The sequence below is a fragment of the Sebastes fasciatus genome, chromosome 7 (genome assembly GCF_043250625.1).
Source record: "Sebastes fasciatus isolate fSebFas1 chromosome 7, fSebFas1.pri, whole genome shotgun sequence".
Classification (NCBI taxonomy): Eukaryota; Metazoa; Chordata; class Actinopteri; order Perciformes; family Sebastidae; genus Sebastes; species Sebastes fasciatus.
In genome coordinates, this window is record NC_133801.1 from 8,583,880 (window position 1) to 8,596,866 (window position 12,987).

The 12,987-nt window shown below is 40.3% G+C and overlaps 1 protein-coding gene across 2 annotated transcripts in view; it reads left to right on the top strand.

Annotated features, from left to right (window-relative positions):
• mpzl3 (myelin protein zero-like 3) overlaps window positions 1-12,434 on the top strand; it is a 16,345-nt gene extending 3,911 nt beyond the window's left edge. The window contains exons 2-6 of one of the 2 annotated variants that reach the window (XM_074641347.1): window positions 420-592; window positions 6,311-6,524; window positions 8,257-8,413; window positions 10,820-10,889; window positions 11,131-12,434. In XM_074641347.1, coding sequence (XP_074497448.1) covers window positions 420-592; window positions 6,311-6,524; window positions 8,257-8,413; window positions 10,820-10,889; window positions 11,131-11,211 — 695 coding nt within the window. In that variant the 3' untranslated portion in view covers window positions 11,212-12,434. The remainder of the gene's footprint in view (window positions 1-419; window positions 593-6,310; window positions 6,525-8,256; window positions 8,414-10,819; window positions 10,890-11,130) is intronic. The other variant, XM_074641348.1, reaches the window with a different exon arrangement.
• The last annotated feature ends 553 nt before the right edge of the window (window positions 12,435-12,987 follow it).

The following is a 12,987-nucleotide window of genomic DNA, read 5'->3' on the forward strand; positions in this document are numbered from 1 at the left end:
TAATGCATTAAAGAAAATAATGGCATTAAAACAAATTTGCACATTATTATCGCGTCAACTTTGACAGCCCTAATTTATATGCATGTTGGAAACAGTTGTGTAGTCAGATACAACAAGAGAGGCTGTTGAGAAACTTGTATGAGAAAGACTCACAGTTCAGTGTCTATCAGAAGGAATTTGCTGTGCTGACACTTTCACCACAATGCGTGCGTATTTGTAGATGCTATCAGGTTGTTTATGCACTATTTAGCTTACAGTGAGTGAGTGAAATGTCTCTCACAATGTGTCCTCCTCCACTCCCCTTTTCTCATTCTTGTTGAACACCTAAACAGGCTGCTCATATCACATTTTTCTTTTTCATCCCTGTCCCCTGTGCCACTCTTAACATCATCTTTTTTTCTTTTTTCTTTCACCTCCAGCCCCTTCCCTAGTCTCCTCCATCACAGTGAACACCCCAGCAGAGCTCCATGCATTTAAAGGGGATACTGTCACATTGTCCTGCACTTTCACTTCCACCAGTACGCCGACCAGTAAGATGACAGTCGACTGGTCTTATAGGCCCCAGAGTGGAGGGCCGCCACTGACGGTGAGTGTACGTTTATCAGAATAACTGTGAAAGAAATGAATCTGGATGACACTACTGTATAAAAAAAGAGCTGAAACGATTAGTGGATTAATTTATTAGTCGAGCTATTCTTTCAGTAATGTTTTAAGCAAAAATTACAAAAAAATCCCTGCATCCAGCCTGTAAAATGTGAGTATTTGCTGGTTTTCTTTGCCCATTTTGAAAGTACACTGAATATTTTGAGATTTTTTGACTCTTGTTCAGACAAGACAAGTCATTTTTAGACGTCGATTTAACTTATATGGAGTAATGTAGGTTCTCATTAACCATTTATATTGTAAAAAATGAAACCTGGTATTAATAGTTAAAACTTGTGACTGTAAACAAATATTTTCTGACATTTTATAGACTAAATGATGAGTCCATTAATCAAGATAAGAGTCTGCAGATTGTTCAACAATCATTAGTTGCAAGCCTAATCAGTTTTAAATGATATAATGTGTTTAATGGACCGTTAGGCGCCACTAAGGTATTTCATTTAATTTTTAAGACAACACGCAGACCATGTTCATTGTTCAGGCATGTCTGTGACTTCCATTGTTCACTCTGTACAAACATGACTTGTTTGAATATCTGGCTGCTCTATTTGCATTCTTGACCAGCTTGACTCTAGATTTCTGTACACCTGCACGATGAAGCAAACTCAGGTCAGTCTCGGTTTCAGTGTAGATACTGTTTGTACCACTAAGTTTGATTTATCAGTATCACTGTGCAGGTAATGTCCAGGTTTTACCCATTCACATCTCTTTGTGTCTTCCGGAGGCCTCCCCAGGAAACCCCGACTGGTCAGATACCAATATACCCCTTCCTATGCGGCGGCCTCGTGGTCTTGTTCGAAATGCGTTCAGATGCATCCGTCTCAACCCATAACTGCACTCAGTCCACTAACGCTGCACACTCCGGGTTCAGTTTCAGTGGCCAATCCACCACATAATTTAAGCAGTTCCATTTGTACTTGAAGATACCCATCAAGTGTGGTTCTGTGTAATTGCATTTGGACCATGGGAATCCATAGTGTGGTAGCTGCGACCCTATATGCCATCATTTCCTATAGGAGCACTCAGAGCTGAGTGGAGGCTAATGTTTTGTGGCTCCGCAGATGTGGAGTGCTGTTGGTTTAGTCATTAAGATGAAGTTGTCTAAAAGTATGTAGAGGGTGGAGAAGACTTGGTACACAATGAGAGAATGTGTTCGCACATGTGTTAGTCAGCAGATAACGTGTGTATTACCTCATGGAACAACACAGGTATTAGTAAAAAGGTGTGCCAGCCAGTGCCCGTAGTTCCTTCAACCCAGCCCAACTAGTTTGTTCTCTTTATCACAGATAAATAACGTATGGCAGTTTCTTGATGCGGCCCGTAGATGGAACCAAGTCTGGATTTGTTTTTTCTATTTCTAAGGCTTCATTTACTTTCCATCCAATTTCATTAGCACTGTTGGCTGGTTGATTGGCCTACGTGTCCCCAGTCGTATATCACACCGGGAAAGACTATGAATAAGCATGTGAAAAGCTCCATCAGAAAATATAATTTTGCAGCCAAAGCTTTAGTGTCAATCTGAATTGCTGCAGTGCTTCAGTGACTTGCATAATTACCTCGGTCCTGATGAGAATTCATTTTGCAGATTGGAGAAGAGAGGCTGAATGTTCAGTCAAATATCAGTGAAAGCCGGTGGTAATTGTTGCCAATTGAATTCTGCTGATTAAGGCTAATAATAAATCTATTAAGATGATCTAAAACGTCAGTTAGGCATTTTTTTTTTTAAATGTGTCAAGCCAGTGGAAGCTTCTGTCTAAATCACCGTATAGATTTGTAGAATAGTTGAAAACAATCCAATGTCCTCGGCCGTGCTGCTGCATTTCTCATGAGTTTAAAAGGATCATCGGGGCTAATGTTTGTTTCCAGACTCTTACGTAGTCAGTGACTTCGAGCTGCTCTCATGTAGGCTGCCAAGTTCTCAAATGATCAGCCAGGAATACAATCAGTCTCTCAGAAAAATGCAGCTGATAGACGCACTCTTGTTAAGCCATAAAACTGTATCAGTGTCTGTGATTGTTCAGGGGATTCTGTGTTTGCTTTTGCTTTTTTATGCCTCAGTTTATTGAACGGCCACTCACTGTTATCCATGTTGACATTGTTCCTAGTGTTTAAACCTTTAAGGCAGTAAATCTACTCTCTTCACACTAGCCAAACAGTTTTGTATGATCTTGATTTAGGCTGCACCGTTATGTAGTAAACTGTTGTTGAAACATTTCAGTCTTTCCGCATTATATTTTTATATTTTTGTATCAAGCTTTTATTATATAAACCATTAACCTCTTAACAATTCAACGACCTGCCGGCATCTTTCAGAGGTTGTAGCGGGTGCTTGTCTGGAAGAAGTTATGCAAAATTTTGTCATGGCCATTTTTCAAAGGGGTTCCTTGACCTCTCACCTTAAGATATGTGAATGAAAACTGTAGGATGTTGACAAACTGCATAATTTGCAGTTGAAAAAAGGTAATAAATCACAATGTATCTTATCGCAATACTCAGCATATCGTGAAATGTTTAAAATCACAATAAGATTGTATCGTGACTTAAGTATTGTGATAATATCGTATCGTGGGGTCTCTGGTGATTCCCACCCCTAGTATTTACCTGACCTTGAAGTTTGCTCTGCCCGTCTGTGTGGTATTTTGGTGCCCAGCACAGAGTGCTTGTTGCACAGGCGGGAGGAGAGGAGCAAAGTGGTGGGAGGTTCATTCAATTGAGGCAGCGCAAAGAGAGATGTTGGTATTTTGGTGGAAATAGGTCTTGTCGTTGAGGATCAACATCTCGGAACCACTTCTGGCGCAACGTCACTCAGCTGCCACTTCGGTGATTTTGTCAACAACAAACTAAACACTTGGAGCGATGCACAGAAATAAGGCAATAATTAAAATATAAATAAATACTTTTAATTAAATGCTAAATCTGCATAAAAAACAACCTTTAATGTGGATAAAGCAGCGACGTCTGTAAGTTAATATGAGTGATTCTGTTGTCCACAGCTTATTTATACTGTATGAAAAGCTTCTCCTTCAGTTCATTAAATCCCTGCAGCATCTGAAGGCAGCAGAACTCATATGTTGATAAATCCGCGCCGCGCCATCAGTGCAGTGCCGTAATGCACTGCGTCCACTGTGCAAATGGCACCAGGCTGCTACACAATAACCTCACATACCTCTACACAGAGCAGACTGGTGAATTATAACTCTGCCCATTTATGCAAGAGACCTTGGATTACTAGAGCTCATTAATTATGTGCGTCACAGCCTCCTTTTCATTCCTTTAAAAGAAAACAAATCAGCTGTTCATGTTTTATTCTTGAACTGCATTTCAAAGCAAATGCTGCTGTGTCACATTTTAAGATATGATGAAACAATTTACAGCATATTCCACAGCACAATTATGCCTGTAATAGCATTAAAATAGCACAGCATCTTCAGTGCACTAATTGAGTGCTAAATAACCCCATACCGTCTGCCTCTGGCTGCAGATTTGTGGTGCTGTGTGTTCACATTGTGTCGCCCTTTTGCACCATCCAGACAGGATTTCCTGGAGATTTTTAATTTGTTGAGCTGTTGTCGTCGTCGTGCGTCACTGTGATTGGCACAGCTGTTTGAGAGTGATGAGACCAGTGACGCGACTGACTGACAGTGTGTTTATTAATCACCAAACCCTCCGATTTATGTTCCACTTCACCCAGCCCTTTTGCACTTTGTGCTGCTGCACCTACATGAACCAAAATAGCAGGTGTGCTCAGACACCCACACAGTCTGTGCACATAAGATGTACCGGTTTGCGTTTGTTGTGCTTGTGTGATTAAAATGGGGCTCTATACGGTAGGTCTGATATGAAAGGAGCTGCATGAATTGGCTGGATGCAAAAACATCCATAGTGTTTTTAGAGGAAATCGATAACTCCCCTCCGCTGTGCTTTGAGAGCACAAACGAAGGCCATGTAGCTCTGATCTTATCCTGCAAATAATCTAAAAGCCACTTGATGTCTTCATGTTTCTTATCAGACTCAACCAGCTTGTAGTTGGAAGAGTAATTACTCTGATTACATTACTATTTCTTTATCTTAATGTAAGAGTTTCTTTTCTGGTCCTGTTGAAAGTTTTTTTTTTTTTTTTTTTTAACATTTGATTTGGTGAAGTTTAAAATACTTAACTCTACAATTTCCATTGCAAAAATTATCTTTTCATTCTCACTGTGTGTTGGGCAGATTGTAAATTCTGCAGTCCAGATTTTGCATTCATTCATACCAGTCTATAAATGGATTAAATACAGTGTTCAGCTCTACCTGAACCCTGGGTCAGTTCCACTTTCAGTTATTTTTTTTGCTTGTCTTGTCTTTTTGACATGATATGATATATGATATGATATCGGTTTTAGGAAAAGTGCTCGTGTCATCTCGCATGCGGTTTTGACTTACAACTGAAGATTTAGAAAATACCAAGATATACTTGTATATATAACGTGTATCGCTATTCAGCCTAACAATACTGACGTATGATGTGCAGCCCTAATAACGGCGGGGTCGCGTAAGCGTAGCGCCATCCCTCTGATTCTCCCTCATGTAAACACTCTTAGCGCTGTCTCTTCTAGTTTTGCCTTTGTTTGCACTGTTAGTGCTGTTATCACTGTTTGCTGCGGACCACCAGCTCAGCCGTTGCCATGTTGAGAAACCTTTTGAAAGCAATAGAAATGCTCTGAATATCGAATTTAGCCCGTTTAAAATAAGATGTATTGAAGGTGAACAAAGGGTAAAACGACAACATAAGACATAATGCAGCACACAAACAGTATCTAAGACCAATAGAGGAAAGATGAAACCACATATATACAGAATCAACCCTTCCGTCTCCTTGCACCTCCCTAGTCAATTTGTTTATATGTTTTTACCTTCAGATTTGTTTCGTCTAAGCCTCCAGTTTCTGATGACTAACCAGGGTGTCTTAAAAACTCTACACTCTTCGTTTACTCTGTGAAAAACATATACTGTAGTACTTCCACATTTCCATTCCCCCTTCTCCGCCCACACACTCACAACACACTCATACTCCGGATGTCATGTGGAGAGGTCTGGGTCAGCTTGACGTGGGAGTAACGGCGAGATGGAGTTGTGTGATAAATGTTAAACAAAATTCAGTTTTGTAGACACCTGTAGTTGAGATTTTCTCTCTTAAGTGAGACTCATGCACTCACATGCATTTTCCTGGCCTTGTGCTCGATCAGATTTGTGTTCATATTTCTCAGACTGAACAGGCAGCCTTCTTCTCTCTGCTATCAACAATATTGCCAAAAGAAAATGTCCCTCCACCATCTGTCCCACCACCTGTTGCTCGAGATACTTTCTCTTAGGCAGAGAAATGACAAGTTAGATTTAGGAGTAATGATGATTCTCATTATATGCTCTCTGAAGAATTGAGTTACAGTTTATTCAGGTGTTGCTTTCCAGGTGAGACTGCTATTCATGTCTGAGAGGAGACAGTGGAGAAGAAATACACCATAGATTTTGAGTTTTCCTCCTTCCTCCTTCCTCCCAGCACCTAAAGACTTAATTAGGTATAGTGTTACACCCTTGCCCCCGGCACACTCTATTTGACCACACCCATATGTTTCATACTAATAAAATATAATTTCTTCATCCTCCCCAGTTCTTCCACTTCTCCTCACGGGCGTTCCTACCGCCTGACGGTCAGTTTTCTGGTCGAATCCGGTGGCAGGGAACCCCAGCGCGTGGAGAAGCCTCCATCGCCCTGATCAACGCCACGTTGAACGATAATGGGACCTACACGTGCTCCGTTAGAAACCCCCCTGATGTTCACGGGTCGCCGACGTCACACACTGTACTCACTGTCACACCAAAAGGTAAGCATATACACAAAACACACAATGTCAGAATTCTTTATCTGCATTAAGCCTTGAGCATTTGGACTTCCTCCAACGGTGTGCACACTTGACTGCATGTTATATAACAGCAGTGAAATCTGAACTCCCATTGAGATGCATTTTTTAATGTATAATCATATTGTCTTCTCAGACATGATAAATAATAAATCCTTATCACTGCTTGTCCGTGTGAAACAGGTGTCTGGATTTGTCTTTTCTCACAATAACTTGTATACTGTGTATATGCAGAGACGGGGCTGAGGAAAGGAAGTTTAAAATTCCACTGCCAGCCACATATTTTTTAGATAGCAGCCTAATCCAAACATCTATTTGGTGTTTGTGTTAGCCTGTCACGATGTTGGCCATGTTGGCTCCAACATATTATCTTCTGCTGTCAGCAGACTGTAGAACAGGGGGCTCCAACCTTTTTTCCTCTGAGAGCTAATTTGAAGAAAAGGAAAGTGTCTGAGAGCTACCCATAGCACCGAGTTGTACATCGCCAAAAGCAGACATTGTTTCTATCTTACTTTTATAGTCCTTTAATAACGTTTCAGCCGCCGCAGTCATCGCCTCTATTACAATCCAGCCATAGGCGATGGGCTTGTTGTGTTTCATTAAGATGTGCACCACTAAACAAAGCCTCTGTTGCTGCGTTGGGCTTCTTCGTCAGTTTGGTAAACAGAGACTGTTGCCTCTTAAACGTCGGTTTCAGCTCCTTTAGTTGCTGTGGACTTTGATGTCCTTTACCGACTGATACGCTCGTGCCGCCAATGAGAAAATACTCTTTTAGCCTTTTCTTGGCCTGGCTATTTTCTGCGGTCATTGTCAAATCTGGTGTGCGCTTTCCAGCCTGCTAACATCGCCTAATGTTACGTCGTCACCGATGTAACCAAACTTTAAAGCAGCGCATCTTGTTTAATTGACAGCTGATTGGCAAATAATAATTTTGTGTCGGAAAGGGATGTCTGCGAATTTGATTGGATAGTAATTTTGACAGGTTTACAAAGCTACTAGTTGGAGACCCCTGCTGTAGATGGTTAAAGGCAGAGATGTAGTGGAGGGTAACTCATCAGATCTAAGTTACTGACTTTTACAGACTGATCATAATCTTTTTGACCTAAATTTATAGATGTAGTCCTACTAAGAATGATTAAACTAATCCAAGATAAGTGACAACAGGGGTTCTTTAAAGCCAAAAGCTTGTTTTTGTACAGATTACATGTAACATACAAGATATAGCGTGTTAATTCATGAGCTTTAGAGGTGCTGTTTTGCACCTTTCGACAGAGCCAGGCTAGCTATTTCTGGTAATTCAATAAATAAATAGTTGTATTAAATAACCACATGGTAAAATTAACATAACAGTTTTGAAATTATAGAGAAAAAAATGAATAAATATAGGCCTAGCCTATATTGCGATAGAAACAATATAGGAAATATGTACGATAGACATTTTTATATTGTTTTGGCGATATATATTGTGATATTTCCCAGCCCTAGTTGTCATATTTTCACTACTAAATTGGTAAGAAGTGATTATTTACTGCTAATACATGGAGAGGGACACATGTAGAACTGCTGTATATGGTGTACATGTACCGTATAAGTCTGTGTAATTAATGCTTCTGTTATTCAGTATGTCATGACGTCATATGTGGTCATAAAGAGTTTTGTTAATGTGCTTCTAATGACCTCACATTCTCCTCCCCAGCACCCAGCATTCGCTTCTCTGACGTTGCGGTGCTCCTCGCTTTCATCCTCCTCCCCTCCGCCATCATCACCCTCATTCTGATTGGACGGATGCTCTGTCCCAAGAAACAGCGCAGCCAATCGAAGGCCTACAGGTCGCCCATAGAGGTCACAGAGGGGTGAGTAGATTTATTCAACCAATCACTGGTGTGGGTCTCCTGGGGGTAATGATAGTCATTGCAGGCTCTGATGGTTGTAAATGTGCTTCTGCATTACTAATTTGATGAAGGTTAAACAAGAATTCATGTTAAAGGTTTGATTTCCGTTGCTTGTTGTAGAGAGGCGCTGTGATCAGTGAGGAGTCCAGCATTAAGTCTGCAATTAGCTGTTTGTAGTGTAGCAGTGCTACTCCCTGTGGTTTGCAGTCACACAGGAGCTGGTATTTGCTCTTTTGACTTATGTAATACAGCAATATAAATGTTAAACAAGCCAGTGCTACTCTGTAAAACATGTTTATCAGATTGCATAAATAACATGGACAGGATTATGTAAACAATGAGCAGCAACTCTAGTTCTCTTCAGTTCTATTTATCATTATTTGTTTTGACCGTTCTGTAGCTACATAATTTATTTTTCTTGTTTATTTGGTGCATTTTGCATGCATATTTATTGAGTTACTCTAATCTGCAGCACTACCAGAATCTCTTTTTTCATTTTCTTTCCATTGTTCTCTTTACTTGGAGTTCCTAAAACCTCAGTGAGATGATGCTGTTTGAAGTGTCTTCTTACAGCAGGAAGCAAAACACTTTTCTAAAAGAATGGGAAACATGCTTATTTGCTTTGAGACTAATACAATTTACGGTGTACACACATACATATACTGTATATGTATACAGTAGAGATGCACCGATAGATAGGCCATGACTGGTGACCGGCCGATCAGTCTCTTATATCCAATTTCAAATTTACACGCATGTGCCTCATGATGGATTTACATTGTGCACACAGCGGCACAGACAGTAACGTCACAGCCACACACACACACACACACACACACACACACACACACACACACACACACATCATGTCGTCAGTGTGGAAGTTGGAGGTTTGTCCGAGTGAGAGAAGGTCCTGTAACTTGGTGCAGTTTTGGAGAAAGTGTAAGTAATTTAATAGTCAATGTTTTATTATGAACATACTATTGAATTTCAATTTTCAATTTTCCAAGAAATGTTACAAAAATGTTTGTGTATGCTGTCAATTATAGTTATATTATATCGACACTGAATATCAATACTCCGCAGAATGAATACACGGGTACCAGCTGTGCTTCCTGCTCTCTTCTCTCAGACAGCGAGTTGACACACACACACACACACACACACACACACACACACACACACACACACGCACGCACTGCTATTTATCTTTTAATAAGAATCTCAAATTGTATGCCCTCAATGTTGTGTCAATTTTGACACCATGTTCGATACTTTTCAAGGTATTGTATCAGAGTATTATGACAACACTACAATCCGTGCATTTCTAGTATACAGTAAATATGAAGCTGGAGCCAGCAGCGGGTTAGCATAGCTTAGCATACAGACAAGAAATAGTCTGGCACATATCAACCCATGAAACCACAAATTGCCATTTTTAGATGCAACATGGTAATTAGTGAGCTTTAGAGAGTGGAAGGTGGAGGTGAAAATAATTGAGTGAGAATCGGTTTAAATCGTTAGTAAACTAAATTCAGGTATTTTTTTGTTGCAACGGGCCGTTCACATGCGAGGAAAGCAGCCGTGCCGCTTTCATCCTTTTATTTAAGGTGCTTGGGAGGTTGCGCTCCTGCCGCGCTTGTCATTAAGCAAACCAAAACCTGTGCGCTGCAGTGACGATGATGATGAAGTTATGGTAATTTAGCAGTAAAAGCCGACTGACTTAACTAAACTCAGTCCAAACAAAGATAGATAGAGCACTGTAAAACCCTCACAGTTGCTTTACTGCTCAGTTTGTCTGTGTCAATTTGGCTGACCTTTCAACCGGATGTTGTGACGTGTCTCAGATGGAAAGGGTGAAGCAAGTAAAATAATCTGTGGGACGGATTGTAAAGCTCTGCCCTGCACTAAAATGAGTAACTTCTCCTCCATATATTTACTGTGGACTGATATTTACAGAAGAAAGAAAAGCTATCTTCCAGCTGTGATTAGTTGTTCCTCGTCATATGACATGAGTTGCATGCTTCAGCGTTCCAAAAATTGAACTCTTTTTATTTTGTGGCGCAGCTGTTGCGCCCTGAAAATAGGCACTTGGGAACGCTTGCACGCTGAGACGGCGTCACTCTCGCTTATGAGTACGCCTTCTGCCTATCTACATTGACATCGATGGATTTGAGGGTGCAAAAAACGTGGCTTGTCAACGGCCCCTCAATCAGTAAAAAAGATGAGCTGTAGCCTGATGGATCCATGTTTAGAACATATATACAGTACAGTGTCAAAATGTAACGGACAGGCTCTTTCATGGCAATTATGAGTGTGATTATTGTTATTACTAACCATCTTTGCTGTCCATTCTGCATTCATCAGAGAGGAGTACGGCGTCCACCCACCGGAGGCCAAAGAAAAGAGGGCCTCCTGCTGTGACCTATATATGCTGGTACAGTACAGAATGTTTCATTATACCACGCTGACTTCAATCCCATAAATAACTTAATAAGACATGTCTGCCAGATCCATTTCACGTTTAATTTTACATGCCCTCGATGTCTGACAACAGGTCATGAGGGTTTATGAAATATAGATTTTTCCGATGTAGTTGTTTTGTGTCTGGGTCTGTGTGTTGGTCTGTCTGTCTGCGTGTAGCTTCATCTGACTGTCTCGTTTTCGGGTCTTTCCAGGATTCGGAGGACGAAGATGAGTATTACGACGAAAAAAAGATGCCCCCTGTGGATGAAGTCTATGCTGAGTCCCAGTTCTAGAGAGGCCCTGCTGGATGGGAGGTGTAGCTGCAACATCTAAACCTACTGGTGCCTTACACGTGGTGGGAGGTACTGAATGCTGGATTCATATCTTCTTTGCCACAGTCAACCACTTACCCACTCACTTTGGTGATGTTTACCTTTGTGGTGACCCCCTTTTGGATTGATACTTTTGTCTGCATCTCCAGCGTTATATTTACATGATAGATGATGTCTATAATTTGATTTACGTGTTGCCTACAAGCTCCTAAATTTTCAAGATCAAGGCAGAGGTCTTCATTCCTACATTTTAGAGCTTGTAGTCTTGATGAGATATTATTTGTTTATTCTGCCTGTACAGGAAAGCAGCTACTGACCCTGTACATGCAAACACACACACACACACACACACACACACACACACACACACACACACACACACAGATGAGCACTACATGTATTTTTATATCTTGATGATTTATAAGTGTCACTTTTCTTATTGTGAAGGAGATAAATGTCTAATTTATTGCCTGTCTCAGAGCGGCTGTATGAAATCTGTCGATATCTTTTGTTTAGTTGTAGTGGAACATTTCTGTTATATCTTTAATATTTGGACAGAAAATAAATGGTTTGATTTTGAATGGCAACAATGACCACCTAGTACTATTTATGCAGTATATTGTACAGTATATTTCCTTTATTTTCATGTCGTTATTTCAACATCAGCAGAAAATGTGTCATCTTACTACTCCGTTTATTTTGGGGACGTCTGAGTTTGGATGTGGTGTTTCAAGGATGTGGATATTTCATGTGATAAAACAGGATTGATTTTTTGTTTTGGATGCGCAGCTTTGCTTTGTTAATTATTTTTTTTGCAACATTTTTGCCTGAATAAATAGTTTAAGAGCTGATTCTTTTGGCTTTGTGAGGGAATGATCATGACTTTTCAAAAAGGTGCTTCCAGTGAGTTAATAAAAATAATTTGTTCATTAAATCTCCGTTTGCAAACAGAGACCGTTTGTTGGTAAAGCTGATGCGGCCACCATTTTCTCCTCTGCCCTCTCTTTGTTTGGTCTTTTGCACTATTCATGAATGCTCTTGAATATTAAAAACTCTGAGGACGGGTTGGAGTCTCGGAGTTTCACTCACAAATTGCGGCAGCATCTGTTTCATGTACACAGTCGTGGGACTCGAGAGTCATAAAAAAGACCTAATAAAAACCTGCCAATGAAACGCACAGTAAACGATAAGTCCTCATTCTGTCTCATTTCTTTTCTATTTCTCATTCAGCTCCATTCATGCCCTCTAGGTTTTAATAATTTACACACTGCTATGGTGAAACAATTATCATTCCTGCTTCATCTGAACTACCATGGCAACAGCTTACTCATGTCAGGCAGGGAAAAAAAGATTTTAAAAATTGAAGAAATTAAATGTGCAGCTGACTGCCTGGACTTAATTTTCTGGACAAATGTTGGGGAAGGGGTCATTCAGATATCCTCGTCCCAAGACTAAAGGAATGTAATATCATCACTGCCAAATAGTATGAGTCACATTTATAGATTCACTATCAATGTATTCTGCATTTCCTTTACTAAATGTCTATTAAGCCAGAATTTTTGTGAAATATTTGTTTCCTCAACCTAGATTCTCTCTTTGGGTTTAGGTGAAGTGCTGTAGATTTGACTTTACAAATTTACTTCAGCAGTCTGATTTTTGTTGTTGGTGTACAGGAAATGTTGATGCAAATCTTAACAGCAGCATCCAGATTCAGCCAGAAGCACCATCGATGGCTGA